General features: G+C 48.7%; 1 protein-coding gene across 1 annotated transcript in view; it reads right to left on the bottom strand.

The window, feature by feature from the left end:
• Positions 1-895: 895 nt before the first annotated feature.
• Prmt8 (protein arginine methyltransferase 8) overlaps positions 896-16,695 on the bottom strand; it is an 81,339-nt gene continuing 65,539 nt past the window's right edge. The window contains 4 exon segments of the mRNA NM_001271385.1: positions 896-1,802; positions 2,475-2,596; positions 9,598-9,748; positions 15,596-15,711. Of these exon segments, the coding sequence (NP_001258314.1) occupies positions 1,719-1,802; positions 2,475-2,596; positions 9,598-9,748; positions 15,596-15,711 (473 nt within the window). The 3' untranslated portion in view covers positions 896-1,718.

A 16,695-nucleotide genomic window follows, 5' to 3' on the forward strand; every position in this document is an offset into this window, starting at 1 on the left:
AGTCCTAGAAATGAAAGAGGTATTGCCATTGGGTTGGTTTGTCAATTATCCGAGGTCTGTCCATAGACTTTATGCAGGCTCATTCCTGTCTAGGATAGACAGCATTTGGGTTGGCTTTTATTAGAGAAAAATATTAAAATCCTTCTATTAGGGTACTCAAGAGACTGGAGGGTGGGGTCTGGAGAAGGTTGAGAAGCCCCTCATAGAGTCAGGCTATGCTAGGATATGCTGTCCCTGTCACCACCACCTGTAACCCACTCTATTCAGACAGTCCCACCTGGAGAAATCTCTCACCAGCATGCTTCTCCCATGCAGCGCCAAGGTCCCACTCTGCATCTGACCTCTCCTGGGCGCCACCAATCCACAATGGACTCCATTTTTCCATGAACTCTTTTGCTTCTCAGCACTGGGCATGTTTCTGCTATGGGAGACTACACAGGTAAGACTACCTTTCCAGAGGCCAAAGAATAACCTAGAAACAAAGACCAAGCACTTGGCCAAGCCTAACAACGCACATCGTCTTTCTATCTTGTGGAAATACTGTTTCCATATGCAGACCAGGCCAGAAGCCTCTCCATAGGTCTTCAGTCTATGAGTAGCTTCCAGGCTACATGAATATCACTGTCTGTCAGTTTCCATCCCCCTTCCCAGCACCCTCCACCCCATAGCTCCAGGATCCTCTTGTCTCCTCAGGGCAGGGCCTAGGTATCTACAGAAAGATGTGTTCAGGCTGATACAACTTCCCAGATGCTCCTTGCATGGAATGTACTTCCAACGAACGATAAACACTAGTAGGAGCTGTGTAGTAGTAGTAGTCCATGACTTTCTGTCCTACTGTGGCCTCTTAGTACCCACCCTTACCCTCCAGAGCATCAGGAGCACAGGTACCCATTGCTTCTTTCTCATGTGTGTTTATTGAGTGCCCGCAGAGCCCATGGTACTGTGCTCAGGATTCAGAGCCACAGTCTAGTCAAAACGAGACCAGAGCTAGTACACAGAATGTTTCATAGCTGTGTAACATCTGTTAAGGGATCGGGATGGGGAAAACTAATCACGAAACAAATTCCTATCCAAAAGCAACAGAACCTCCTCTGAGAGTAATATAGATTCTAGGCGCACACACCCACCACACACACACACACACACACACACACACACACACACACACACACCTCAGAATGAACACCCAAGTATGCCCACTTAGTTGTATATGCATGCATATACAGATGTTTGTGGGCAAGTAAAATAATATATATGCTGTATACTCATGCGCGCGCACGCACGCACGCACACACGCTCACACACACCACCACCACACAGACAGAAAATCTGGCTTATGCTATCAAAGACGTATGTCTCCAGGTTCTAGCAGAAGTAACCTGTCCTAGATGTCTGCAGCATGCAAAACTTGGAAGATCCAGAGAGTCAGTTTAGGACAATGGGGGCACATGGGTATGCTTCCCTCCTCAGAGCCCCAGCCACAGCACGGAAGGCAACAACACAGCCTTTGTGAAGGGCTCCAGGGGCAGAACCGAGGAGCTGGAGGCTCCCTGTGATAGCGGGGCCCAGGAGAGCCCTGGGCGAGTTCGCCAATCTTCAAGGCAGAGTGGAAAGCTCTGGTTGTCGAGTGTGGTCCTCTTAACAGTATTCCTTGGGGCAGCGTGGCAGACTGAAGTGAGTGCCTCTTCTCGATTGCTCTCCGCAGCTTCCCACATGTGCTAACGCATTTTGTAGTCATTAGATACAGATGTTTCACACAGCTGTCCCTTAAAATCCAAGTCTACTGTGAAATCGAGGTCTCGCTATGAGGAAAGAGCAAAGGGTCACCGTATGAATCTGGGTAGGAGATTGGGGCCCTCCCCAGGTGTAGAACTTCTCCTGGTGCCATGGGGATAGGTAGCTATTGGATTTCTAGCTAAGGGGCCTCCATGCCCAATCCTCAGGAATCCATTCTGGTGCCCATTATCCTCACAAGAAGGGCTCTGACAGCTAACCTTCCTGTCCTCACATGAAAGCAGCCCTGGGATTTTATCTAGGTGATAACTGAGGTCCATGCATCTTCCTTGATATTACCCTCAGTCACTCTGCCTCTGTGCAGGTACAGGGGCTTCTCAGAAAGGTTCTACCAGGCTGGCTGGAGAAATAAACCAGACACTTGCTTTTCCTGGCTCAGCTCACCCTAAATGAAGCAGAACCCATTTATACAACATCCATTCTCAAAGGCTGTCCTGGGAGCTACCAGGAGCTGTCTGTCCTCAAGGTCAACTTCAGAGTCTAGAAAGCCATTGGAGTTTGGAAGAGTCAAAGTTGAGGTCACCCAATTAGGCCTAGTCCTCTGCAAACACAGCTGCTGCCTGCTTCTGCTAGAAGTTTGTCCATTAGACTAGGTGGGTGACTTCAGAGAGCACCCTAGGAGTCAGCTGTGTCTCCCTTGGCCCTGGCCATGTGGGGGTTTTGGGGGTTCCTAGACTCACCACATTTTTGGCATTTGGCTTCATGGATATGGTCCCGTAGATTTCCTCCCCTCTTCGAACAGTGAGGTAGTCTTCTAAGTAGAAGACAGTCTGCTTCCAGTGAGTGTAGGGGGCATCAGGGGCTGGAGAGGAACATGAGAGAGACATACATACATACATACATACATACATACATACATACATACATACATACATACAAAGACAGACAGACAGGCAGAGACAGAGAGAGGAGAGAGTCAGAGATAAACAAGAATCAGCTGAAGCCCAGGACCCACACAGAGGTCCTGAGCTTTCTATGGGTCTTGATTTCTGCCCAGATCCCAACACTCAAGCAGTCGGGAGCAAGACCCAGAACTCCTGACTCAGTCCAATGCCCACCATCCCATCCCAGCCCCAGCCGGACAGAACTGATGATCTTAGTGAGGGGCCAGAGGGGAGACAGTCGGTTTGCTGGAAGCTTCCTCAGGAACTAGCCTCATTGGCATAAGCAAACCTCCTTCCCATGCTCCTGTGTTAGTAAAGACTCAAGAGTGTGAGGTGAACAGAGGTGACCATCCTGTCTGTATGGTCTTTGTAGACTTATGACATCATGTATGGCAATTCTATAGCTCAGCCAGTTTCCCAGCTTTACCAGCATCCTCCTTCTTCCCTCTCCCTCCTTCGAATAGCTTCCTTTGCCTGTGAGTCTGCCCCATTGCAGTACCCAGCACCCTGGCCCAGTCCTGGTGTAGGATTCTAGCCCTGCCTTCCCAATAGTACCAGAGAGAAGCAGCAGGGGAGTCTCACTCCAGAGATCACCCCTCCTGTATAGTTCAAGGCCATCATAATGCGTGTTCCTCAGTGGTATTTATCACTGAACTCCATGTAGTCTCCAGCTAACTGGGAGGGTTCTGTCTCCTGGGATGCAGCCCTTTTCTCGGGCAGTGACTGCCTCCAGAATGCTCTTCCTTTCCTACTCACAACATCCTCCTCCTTCAAGGCCAGCCTTCCTGGACCACTCCAACCTAAATCCTGCACTCCAAGGGCATCCGGAGTTGACATCATCACAGTGTCTGGCATGCTTCAGAGTAAACACCCCCCCTCAATTGTTTACCTCCTCTGCAGGCTCCTAAAGAGTGGGGTCAGACCAGCCTTGCTTAGCAAGCTTAGCTCTCACCACACCCAACCTAGAAGCACCGAGTCTATGGCAAGAGAACAGTGTCAAGAAGCCAAAGCCCAGCATCCTGCGATGTGGGATTTGCCCAAAGATGCTCAACTGAAACCTGTGGGCCGCAGAAACCTCACTTTATAGTGAGCTCCTCTCGGCTTAGACCTTTGTCTTCCCCCAGTGGACTTTCCTTCTTGCTTAAAACCAACACCCACAGCAAGAAGAGTTGGGAAGGCCAGGGGTGTCCTTCAAGCACATCAAAGACTTTGGCACGGGAGATTTATATGCACTTTACGCGTGGCTTTGGGAATTACTAGAACCCATAGTGTTGCTGCAGGAAGAACTGGAGCTGCCTCACAGTCCTAGGAACTGAGTTACTGGTTCCTCCCTGGGTGTTGAGGACACCACCGAGAGCGAGTTCACTTGTCACGCGTCAAATCAGACGGGGTGACCTCAAAGACCTTCTGAAAACCCCCAAGATCTATTTTAGTGGCAGCAGAGAGGCCTTCCCCCTCTCCCCGCTTGTTGTTTGCAATGAGCTGCCTTGATCAAATGTCAGTGGTCAGATAGAGACCAGAGCAGCCCTCAGTGTGTGCATTTGGAAATCAATAAGAATTCAAGGTCACAGGACAACGCAGTCTGAGCATCTGGGGGGGAGGGGATACCACATACAGCTTGTGCCTTGCAGAGACTTGGGCCTCAAGCCCACCTAGCACCCAGCCTGCAAGCCATGCTGCTGTTGGCAGACCACCTGCTCTCAGCACGCTTGCTGCCAATTACCTCTAAATAAACTGTCAAAAGACAAGTTCTGGCTGTGGCTGCGGATGCCGGGAGTGTGGCTGACAGCACCCTCGCCCCCATCTCCGCCTCCACCCACGCAGGCAGGTGTCTCTCCTGTCCCTAAAGACCTTCAGTGAAGGGGACTCAAACTGCCTCCTCTCTCATCCAGTGAGAGGACTTTGAGGATCCAAGCCTCGCTGGCTAAGATCTGCTGGCCAGTGAGGCCAGTCTGCCTCCAGTGAGTGACCCCAAAGCATGCATGCCATCCCTGGGTGGAAGGAACATTGTTTCAAAAGATTAAGAGCCTCCCCAAACGTTTCCATCTTGGAGCCAGTGGCTACAGTCTGTCTCAGGGCTTCTCATCGGAGTTTTCCACCGTGTCCATTAGAAATAGAAGAAATTAAAGGTTTGCATCCCATCCCCATCATTTGCAGAGTTATGACATGATATTTATCCCCTGGGGTGTTGTATGGATGAGATAGACAGGGAAGAGTGACCATGTATTCGCTCTATGACTGTGAATATGGTTCGTGTCTGTTCATGTAGCACAGTCATCCCTAGATCTCCTAGACCTGCTCTGCATTTTTAATTCAGTAATTCTGGGAAGGTGGGACACAGAGGGGAAAGACACGGCAGGACATAATACTGCCCCCATAGCTAACGTGGCTGTCTCCTTTTGCATTTTTCTGGGTAGATGTTGTGGGAAGAACGATAGGGCCTGGTCCTAGAGTCTTCTTTGCCACAGGTTGTTATGGTGACCCTGAAAATCCGGTGCCACCAGGAGTCAGCTGGTGAGCTGGAAGCCCCCTCAGCAACTTATCTAACTAGCACGAGCAAACCTCCTCTCTGTGCTCCTGTGTTAGTACCGTAAAGCCTTGGAGTGTGAGCTGCATAGAGCAGACCATCTTGTCTCTATCCTTTATAGACTTATGACATTTATCCCCTGAGGTGGCGTATGGGTGAGATAGATAGTGAAGAGTGACCAGATATCCCTCTGTGTGTGCTGACATGACTCCTGTCTGTTCATGCAGTGCTAGATCATCCCTAGATCTCCGTTTTGCTTGCCAAAACATCCTTAATTGAAAGCTGAATCATAGGGACACCCCACTTACAACCTATTAGTTCTAACAAAACCACATTAGGGAACTGCTAAGCCATGGCAGCTGGTGGTGTGTTACTACACGAACTGGCGCTCAAGTATCCGCCTGTAAGCTGAGGGATACCAGCAAAGACACGCTGCCTGGCTCTGGTGCTCTAGAACAGCCGGGTTGTATCTGGAATGCTGCATGAGCAGGGTGGTACTCATCTTGTACCGTGAAGATGAGGCTCTGAATGATGTCTGCAGTTCTCTGAATCTGCGATTAAGCTTTCCTTCCTCCTCAGTCCCAACCCATAACCCAGGATGGCATAGCTTTGAGTCACTATGAGGATGAGTTCCTCTTGGGAATATTCTGGGTGTCAGCCAGCCCCGCTGCTTGTAGATTACTGGGAACTTTTCACTCTGGGGTGAATATGATTAATACCATCTGCAGTGCTGCAAATATAAACCCATGTGTTCAAAGGGCTTTGGATGTCAGTTATGTACCAGGTGTAGCTCTCAATTTGTCCTACAATGCCCAAGGTGGTCACAGCTTTGCCTTCTAACTCCATCCTTCCTGAAGATCCTATACCCTTACAAGACCGTCAGGCAAGTCGTGGATACTACAAAACAGAGCTGTGGGAGCTCTGGTCTTGGGTGAGGAGAGAAACAGGGAACCATGGGAGCCAGTGGGAGGAGCCTCTCATAAGATTATCCTCCTGTGTTTTAAGGAAGAGAATTCAGCTTCCTGCTTCACTTCCTAGTGGCTGAGTGATTAGTATTTCTTTGTAGGAGATAAGAATTGTTCTAGCTGTGCACTGAGAGCTGCATTGCCTAATGAACTTTTGGGAAATTAAAGACTGTGCACGGAGAGGCTTCTTTGACCTGGAACATGACCCAGGGCCACAGGGTAGGAAATCTGGAAGAGGCTGCCTGAGACCCACAAAGTTTCAAGCTCAAGGTCATTTCTGGCGCTGATCATCCTACCTTGGAAAAAACCATTTGAAGTCAGCTTCTTTTAGGGCCACTGCTTCCACCCACCTCACAGCCTTCCTGGACTGCATGGCACCATCAAATCTCCTCCTACAGCCACATAGGAGGAGTTCAAGGGGACGGGGACAGCTGTGTTCCTGGCTGGCAGAGCCTGGAGTCTTGGGTGCTGCTGCCTGTTTGAGATGGCTTCTGCCTGGTGTTGTAAAGCAGCCAAAACCATTAGCAGCATCATTTTCGAGCTGCACAGTATGTGATTTGCTCTTTTGAGTGGGTCCCCCAGAACTGGCCGCACTGAGTCTGAGACAGAAAACTTAGTAGGGAATGAGCAGGGAGGGGCGCCTTCCAGGGAGGGGAGGAATGCACCCACAAACTCCCACAACCAATATCTTGGTTTTATGCATGCATGATTGTATTAAAACTCTTTATACCATAGCCAGAACACAGGAATACTTAATTTAGGATAATATTCATCTAGAAACCTTACCAGTTGGATGGCTAGAAATGAAACATTTAGATTTAAAAAAGAGAGAGAGAGAGATATACTGATAGGCACTAAGTTCAGAGGTGGGCTTGCAGAGAGTTCTTCTGTGAGTATGAATTAGTTTATTTACATTTATTAATTATAAATATAACCATCTATCATTTATTCATTATCCATTTTAGCTGATATTTATATTTTAATTAAGTTTGCTCAACAACTCGGGCACTTACATTCCAACAGAAATAATAATAAATTTATTTCCAGCTACTCTTTGCATTGCAGTTAATAATTTAGTTCCGTCCTAGTTAATAATTCATCTCCATTCTAGTTATTGAGTTAGGTGGTAGGTTCATGAGTACTCATTGTATTAATAAACAAATAAGCCAAAAGTGAATTGTGTGCGGGTGGTCCGATTGTCATAGTCTGCCTTGAAACAAACACTGGGATTGATCAACTTGTATGCACCTGTGATCCTAACAACCAAAAGAAATCCCTCTGCCAGTGGGAGATTGAGGAGACTGAATAGAGTCCACGGCCAAGTTCATATGGTCGAGTAAAGAAGTAGTTGGCACACTAGACACAAAACTGGGGCTAACCTCCCAAGAGGACCAGGAGATGAACCGACCACATTGTTTCCTCTGGCTCTCAACAAGCAGGATCAAAGTTTACAAGAGCTATGAGACTTGGTGAGTACGGAGGACACGCCTTGCTAGGGAGACAGGCTTGGCCTACCAGAAGGGAATCAGGCTCAGCTGAACTCTCAACTGTCTTGTTCAAGATGGTCCTGCAGGAAAGCAGTGTTTCTCAAACACAAGTAAGGATCATGGCCAAGGCACAGATAACTGGGCCACTCCCAGGGTCTCTGAATTGATGATCTGGGATGATGCCCTCCTAGATATGAGGGATGGGGCAATAGTTCATGGACTACACATTGCAACTCGCTGTATAAGACACAGGAATCAGAGACTTGGAAGACTACAAACATCCTTCTTGAGCCCAGCTTTATGGAGTTCTGCAAAAACAAGAGGGGTTATGGCTTGCTAATACCTCAAAGGCAGTGGATAAGCTTCTGCCCAGATTTACCATGACTTTCCTCTTGAGTGGGGTAATGGGAGGGAGATAGTCAACAGATAGAGTAAACTGAGCCTGGAGCTAGACACTTCAAGTCCTCACCTTCTCTCAGAAAGCCCAGAGGTAACAGCTTTGAGTCTGGGATGAGCTTTAACCAAACCTCCTGCTCCTGGGGCCATGAGAATATCACCCTGCCACCACAGAACCAGTGAATCACCTCTATCTAGACAGAAGTCCAATAGCGGAGAAGACTTACTAAGAGTCATGGGTCAGGACCCAAACTTTAGAGACCTAAAGCTCTTCCCAGAGTGCCACTGACTCATCACCCACAGGTAGGCTTGGAGCTAGCATTAGCTGAAGATGGGAGAGACAAAGCTAAACGCTCTGGCCCCCTCACTACCAACCCTCCCTAACCACTCTCCCTGTCCATTGCTAAACTGAGTCTTTTTGTCCTTCAAGTTCAAACAGAATCTTACTTCTCCTCTTCAGGCTACTCCTGCCCACTGGGAGAAAGAGCTCAGCTCACCTCCTGATCCTTGAATGATGGCAGAACCTCCACAATGGCCAAGGTCAGGGGGATCTCTAGTTTTTCCAAAAGCAAGAAAGAGAACACTAGTCCTGGCTTAGATGATAGAGGCCAGAGACCCTAGTCTTGGTAGTCAAAGAAAACATTGTATCTAAAGCAAGACTTTGTGGAATTGGACATTGTGTGTGTGTGTGTGTGTGTGTGTGTGTGTGTGTGTGTGTGTGTGTGTGCACTATGTAGACAAGGCTAACCTCAAACTCAGAGCAATCCACCTGCATCCGCCTCCCAAGTGCTGAGATGGAAGGTGTGCACTACCACATCTGGCCAGATATTGGATACCAGGAGTCTTCTGCCTCCTGTCCACAAGTTAAAAGAAAAGAATCTCCATCCCCACCTAGCTAAGAAATTACATACATATAGTAGAACATTCTCTCTGCCACTGAGTGCACACTCAGTTTCCAGGAACTCATACACAGGGCACTCAATCTGTGGACCTTTGTCCTGGCAACTCACGCAGACTACCACAGAAACAAGGGGGTAACAAGTTCCCTCTGATAAAGGACCCTCTCCTTATTCCTGGGTCACTTCCCAAATGAACGTGCAGAAGCCATGGCCCGGGAATGAAATCCCCTGAGCCTAAGGCACAGGAGGGAGCTCAGGGCAGCTGTCTTGTATTTAGGAGTGATGGGAAAGAGCTTGGGTGTGCCCAGCAAGGAGAAGTCTGAGAACCTATTGGAGGGCTAGGGCCAAATCATGGAGCCATCCGCTGCCTGTCCCAAAGGCTATGAGGCACCTCTCAAGACAGAGTAGGCAGAGGACATGGCTTGAATGTGTCTGCTGAAACTCGCGTGCTGGAAATGTGGGTTTCAGTGAGTGTGTTGTGTTGGAGGGGGGGTGATTGGTCTCAGAGCTCTATCCTTATGAACAAACAAACCTATTTATGAATGAATGGATCTGTGGGTTATCATGAGTCTTAGTTACGGTGAAAAGAAACCACCACCGAGGACGCACAGAGCGAAAGTTCCAGAGATCCAGTAGAGAACTCACCTGTAGAAAAACCCATTTTCTTGTGGCACTTGGTAAATTCAATATTAAAGTAGGTGACGAGGGCATGGACATAGTCGTTGCGCTGTATCTGCAGGCAGAAGGCAGATGTAAAAGACAGCTCTTCCGTCTTCACAGTGTAAATGTCCACTTCCTGCAGCCCAGAGGAGAAAGAAACCGGAAGCTTACAACTTCTGCCATGCTGGGCCCGGCAGCCTCAGCCCCTAGAGAAACTGGATTAGCCACTTAGTGGGTGGCTTCCAGGTGGACCCACCGCCCTTCCAACTACCTCCTCCATCTTTTCCAAAGGTGGAAGGTACTAGGAGAGAATGGTTCAGACGGGACTAAGTCCACATCTAAGAGAACCAGGAAGGTATGCCCGCTGGGGGAGGAAGCCACATGTCACCAAACCAAGTCAAAATGGCTTCCAGTGGCCAACCGAGCACTACTGCCTTCTTGCAGTCATTCACAAAGTGTTGGGCCCCCATGGTCAGCATCTTTATTACCTGGAGAGACCTGGAGAGGCACAAGAATCAAAAGGGCAGGGCCCTCCAGGTCTCCCACGAATAAGAAGATTCATCCCCCAGCCACCACCATTTTCTTTTTTTGTGTGTGTTCAAGTTCTCCAAGTTAGGAACACTAAGTGTTGCCTCAGGAGTGAAACATAAGACGAGTTCCACTGACCGTTTATAACAAGGCTGGACTGGGTTTAAAAAATAAATAAGAAGGGAAAACACAAGGCGAGAAGTCTCAGTTTGGACTGGGGAAAGCAGAACACGAAGAACCAATAATTCTCACAAGTTCAGCTGGAGAGTGACTGGAAATCGATGTCGTGCGGAAAGCAAGTGTAATGGAGAGACGGTTCCCAGTGTGCTGTTTCTCCTGTGTGAGAAGGATGCTGATGAACCTGCTGCTTGTTTCCTGTCCTGAGACAGGAAATCCTACCGGAGCTTAAGAAGCATCAAGACAGATGCTGGTGAGACTCAAAGGAGAGCTTCTCTCACGTTCGGGTGTCCCCACTCTCTGTGGGACTCCAGGAAAGATAGTCAGACATCCGTGTGCCTGGTGACTCCAGGCAGTGTTCCAGAGACCCAGCAACAAGATTCAGGAAGAGACAAAATGACATTGGGTAAAGGGCCTCTTTACCCTTGGGGAAGGGGAAGCACTCTCTCAGATTGGCTGGAAAGAGGGCAGATGCAGGATTAGAAAGTAAAGCCCTCTAGTAGTTGGCAGCATGAGGCAGGGATGCAGGGTCAGGTGGAGCATTCCATGAGGCGGAAACTGCATAGTTTCTAAAGCAAAGGTGGAAAGTGAGAAGTAACAGAAGGGTGAACCTTGGGCCAGAGGGGCCACCGTAGACGGTGTAAAATTTCCTATCATAATGGACATCCTCTTGACCTTACTGACAGCACAGTGATGCTGATCGTCTCATATACTATATAGTGCCTTCCACAGGCAAGCATTTGTGCAGTGCTGGGAAGATCCCAGACCTGTTGCCCCGAGTTCCACCCACAGGGCACATTGGATGTCCACTCCAGCTGACGTGGGCCCTTTAACCTTTTCCAAGTGTGACCCGCTCCCAACTTGGTGCTTGTTTCTCTTGTGATATCTGGCCCTTCATCCGCTAATGTTTCTAACCTGTAATGTTGACTGACCATACCAGACTCTTCACCCTCCTGCTGGGAATCGTTCTGCTGCAGGGCTCTGTCTGCATTCAAGTCTGATCCCCACCCCCTCCCTTCAGCATAGAACCAGCCTAGGAGTGCATGGGGACTGCAGGGGGTTATTCAAGGGTAGGAAACCTCTTCAGGGGAGATATCCGACAGACTTTCTTGTGTTCTCTGTCCCTCTAAGCCACACCTCCTCTGAGTCACCTGTAGCTCCAGAAATCAAGAGACTGCCTCAGGGGAACTGAACAGTGATTAACGGTGTGCATATGCACTTGGTGCCTTTCTGCCTCCTCAACCAGGTCCTGTCAAGGTCCCTGAATCTTTCCTTTTTGATCCTCAGCCACCATCCCAGCTTGGCTTCTGGCTCTTATGCTTGGGGCCTTGTCACCTCCATTCTAAACCCCTGCCATTAGAATGGATCCTTCTGGGGACAGAAGCTATACACTTCATTGTCTTGTGTGTCCTTGGTATATAATTGAGCACTGACAGGCGTGGGCTCACCATCCTCCCAGAACAGGTCTCCCTGCCTGGAGCATTTCCTTCCTTCCTGGCCTTTCTTTCACAATCACTTAGGCTGTCAAACTGCCACTCCTAGTCTATAACCTTCAGAGGCTCCCTCTGACTTACACACAAACCTTGTAAATCTCCCCACCTATCTGTGTGTCACTGTGCACATAAATACATGTGCACATACGCACACACACACACACACACACACACACACACACACACACACACAGACACATAAACTTATACGTAAGCATTACTTAGGAAGAACCTATATAAGCTTCCACCTCCACACCCTCTAGTTGATTCTAAAGCTATTAATTTGGGAAACTACGCAACGATCAACGTGTTACTGGTTTCACGCTGGCTTTGCTGTAAGTGACACTCTGAATGAAGCCCACCTGCTGTGCAAAAACTGCATTTCACTATCTAGTCTGACTACAGTTGCCTGTCTCTGGCCCTCTGAGTAAGGTGTTTTTCTCTATCCTCCCCAACCCCTGGGGTCTTCCAGCAAAGTAGTCCCTTTGTCCTGTCTCTCATTCTTAGGGGTAAATCAATGCTTTCTATGTTATAATTCACTGCAGGATTAACTTCTCCTGGAAAAAAGAATTTAAAAAACAAAATAAAACAGGAATCATAGATTTGCTATGTTTGATTTGGCTTTTGCTTTGGAGACAGTGTCTCTTACAGACCAGGCTGGTCCAACTGACTAAGTAGATGAGGCTGGCCTTGAACCCTGATCTCTTGTCTCCACCTCCCAGTGCCGGAATTACAGGTGTCTCCTGTCATATCTTGCAGTGACTTTCTGATCAGTCATTTTACTTTAGGTTTAGAGAACCTAAAACAGCCAGTGACCACAGTGAACAGCAGCAGTCTACACATCGGAGAAGACCGCTAGCGATTTATGTCCTGGAGTCTACTAATCTCAAGTACCCACACATTTCCTTATATCAGCCTGCAAAGCCAAGGCAAGATGATCCTGCTGGTCCTTGCCCCAACAACCTATTCTGGAGCTATTAGCCTTTCTGGTAGTGAGCAACAAGCTTGGGTTCATGGTACAGACACACACACACACACACACACACACACACACACACACACACACACCACATAAACCGTCTAACAGGAATCCCATCTCCAGACAAGTCTCTCTGACCATCCATCAAGCAAATGTCAACTGTCATGTCTTGTGTTAGCCGACAGTATTCCCTGGGTCCTGGAGACATTTGCATCTTAATGGCGGCCTCTGAGGGAAGAAAAGGCTTCCAGGCAAAGGGCGATGAAGCTGTGGATTAAAGTGACAACAGCTGAGGCAGATGGGTCCCATCTGTGGGAATTAGATCAGACCAAGCAAGGCTTTGGGGATCCAAAGACCCAGGGCCCAGGTGCATGTCCCGGTCCACAGCTCAGCCACAGTTATCCCCATTGACGTCCCAGAGCCCAAGAGCTATTGCTGGAAGGGTTCTTTGTCTCGCATCTGTACCCTTGAGACCTCAAGAAAATTCACTGCCTTGGCCTCAGGCAACCCCAGATAGCACAGGGATCCTCCGGGAATAAGCTTCAGAAAAGCTCCTGGCCTCTGCTACCCCACCTCTCAGTAATGTCACAAATAGATGTCTCCAGGCAGAAGTCTGGTCAAAACAGAGTCTTAATTATAATAAAGTGTCACACTCGGCAGTGTTAATAGCTATGAAAACAGCAATTAAGTGTGTGAAGAAGGGCAAGTGTTTTCCCAGAAGGTTCAGTGAGATGCTGCTGCTGCAGAGAGAGAGAGAGAGAGAGAGAGAGAGAGAGAGAGAGAGAGAGAGAGAGGTGGGGAGAGAACACCGTGGGGGCAAACGATCTCAGAAAACACTGAGAGGAAGAAGGGTCACAGGGCAGCATTGACGGTGAGCTAAGGGACATCGCCACCGAGTGGAGTCCATAGACCCAAGACATAGAGCACTTCTGGGGTTACAGGGGAGCAGATGTGACACCCAACCTTCCCAGACTCCTTCTTTATCTAGTCTGGATGTGTAGTATGTGAACACACCCAGTATCTAAGGCCATGGCAAGGATCTTGCTGGCACCCATCTAGGATCCAGGAAAAGAGGAGGAGGAAAAGAGAGAAGACACATGGGAGCTGAGGATGGGGCAAAACTTAACAGTCTGAGGACACCAGCAACTAACACAGCGAAACACAGTGGCCATGTAGCAATGAGCAAGGGCAAAAGGCCACCTGGTACCCCAGAACACTGACAGACAGTATCCCTAAGCTAAGGCTGCTTCACACAGTCACTGATGGCAGCTGTGACCACTATGTCAATAGCACAAGTTGACTTCTACCTATTCTGGAATTAGTCTGTCCGTGGTACTAAGGGTTGAACTCTGAGGTTGGCACATGCTAGGCAAGTGCTCTACCACAGAACTACTGCATTGATTTCTCCCCTTCTTGCTTTGGTTTTTGAGACAGAGTCAAGCTAAGTTGCCCTCCCCCTTTAGCCTCCTGGAACACAGAGACCAAAGACCTGAATTTTGAGGGGCACGTCTTGCCCCGAGAGTGGACCTCCCTCGTTTTTCTTGTTATTCTTCAGAGTTCCAAGAAGGAAAGGCCTCAGGGGTACAGGGTTTGTAGGAAGAGGTGGCTGTATTTCCTCCCCATGGCTCTGGCCAGTACCAGGAAAGGGTTGTGCTAAGAATGAGAGGCCAAGACTCAGACCTGAAGCCAAACCTCTTAGGCAGGACGCTGCAAACTGAGGGTCATCAGGTGACCCTTCCCAATGCCTCAGGGATGGTCAAGACTATGGGCTTCAGTGGATCCTGTGTCCAAACAGTGGTTTCCTCGTGTGGGTAAACAGCAGCCTTTAGAAGCTTCCCCTCAACTTTGGAGGCCATTAGTTGGCCCCCTCACTTCTGCTAGAAATGCTTCAAGCCACCAATCCCAGACTTCCAGAAAGCCAGGGAGCCCCAGGGGCCCAGAGCAGAGGAGGATGCCCTAGCAGAATGAGAGACAGGTGGGTTGATGAGACTTACATAAGGAGCCACACCAGAAAATGAACTCGCACCGTATGAAATGGATGTCTTCCAACCCGGAAGGCTAGAGACAGTCCCAGGTCACTTGTATCCATTTCACTATATGATACGTTAGCACACGGGAGTGCTAAAACAGAAAAGATCCAACTGGACTTGAGCAGTGGTGGCTCCCGGGAGGAGCTGGGGTGGGGAAAGTGGTGAGGATGGGTTTAATGTGTATTGTTACTCTTTCTAATTAGGCATGTTTGGATTAATAGTAATAGTAATAATAATAATAATAATAATAATAATAATAATAATAGATAATAATAATAGATAATAGATAATAATAGAAACCAGTATAGCAAAGATGCTAACCAGTTAGTCATCTGCACTGAAGAAAACCTTGTAAGAAAAGATGTTCAGAGCACAGACAAAAGACGAGGCTCCAGGATGGGCTGCAGACAACGTCCATGTGCACCTGATATGTACTTGGAGGGGCAGTATCATGGGGTCTGAAGGGTAGAATTGATCACCCATCTTGAGTCTCCATATCCCTCCTGTCTCCCAGCAGTGTGCTCTCTAACTCTTCTCCCTTCAGCCTCACTCCCATCACCAGGGTCACCACTCTGGGCCCCACTTGCAGCACTGTCACCCTGGAGTCGCCGCCGCAGTCTCGCTCAGTAAGATCGATAGCTTCTGACTTGCCACCAGGCTCTGACTAAAGGGGCCTTGGTGCCCTCGATGGAGAGCCAGGCAGGAACTGACATTACTCCAGAGTGGCACAGCTAGGTCCTTAGCATACCCAGGCCAACCATGACAAGTCTCCTGACCTTTATTAAACAGGCATTGGTCACCACTTGCTTTGGGTCCACGATATCCACCAGGGGCTCCTTCATAGCAACATCCCGGATGCAAGTCATGTCAAAGCCATAGACGTTCTCCCACCCTGAGGAAAAAAAGAGAGTCATGAAGGCAGGCATCAGGACCCCCAAACACACCCAAGCTCCTGAGCACTACAACACAGCCTGACTAAGACAAGGGGGCAGGGTGAAGCCCCTGTTCCCTTCAATTAAAGTATTATAAGCATCCCTCCACTGCAAGGAGAACCTTGCAGTGAACCAGTTACTCATTCACACCCCTAGAAGAGGAAAACCACATTCTGTTAGATCAGCAGGGGTCAGGCAGGCTGGGAAACTTCTTGAGAAGTTCTCTAGAAGAATGGCAGCAAGGATAGGGCCATTACCCACATGGTGTGTCACCTTTTCTGATATGTGCTTGCTGTCTCCTCTCCAGGGCATTTACTTTCCTGTTTCTGGGCCTCTGCCTAAGCATCCTCTCCCCTAAAGACCTATCTGAACCTTTAGTGCAGCTGAGAGAACCATGAGCTCTTCAATGAACAGATTCATGTTTGAGGCCTGGCCCCATATCTTGCTCTCTGGGCACTGGGCAGACTCCCCCCACCTCCACCCCCACCCAAGTTTCTCAGAAGCTCAGCTTGACAGCAGGTGGGTCCAGAAGAATGCTAATTGCTTTCCATGTCATGGGTCTGAGGAGCACTCACTTAGGGTTCATATCTTACGAAATCACCCTATGTGGGTGGCAACCATTCTTACAGGGCTCTGGGCCTCTTGGCTTCTCATGAAATGCCTTGGGAAGAAAGCAGACTCAGGGTGCAGAATCAGGTAAGTGACTTTGAGTCTGGTGGCCTAAGACCACCCTTTAGTGATGGTGCTAATTACTATTACTGGTTAATTACCTTTCCTCAACGTACCCAACAACCCCTTGAGGGCACCTCCAGGCTACACATGAGAAAACTGACCCAGATAAATTGACATCTGGCTCACGCACAAACCCTAAAACAAAGTTACACACCAGCCCAGTGACATCAACGTGGAGCTAGGAATAGTCAAGCTGACCCTAACCTTTCGGC

Source organism: Rattus norvegicus, chromosome 4 (assembly GCF_021556685.1).
Source record: "Rattus norvegicus strain SHRSP/BbbUtx chromosome 4, alternate assembly SHRSP_T2T, whole genome shotgun sequence".
Lineage (NCBI taxonomy): Eukaryota > Metazoa > Chordata > Mammalia > Rodentia > Muridae > Rattus > Rattus norvegicus.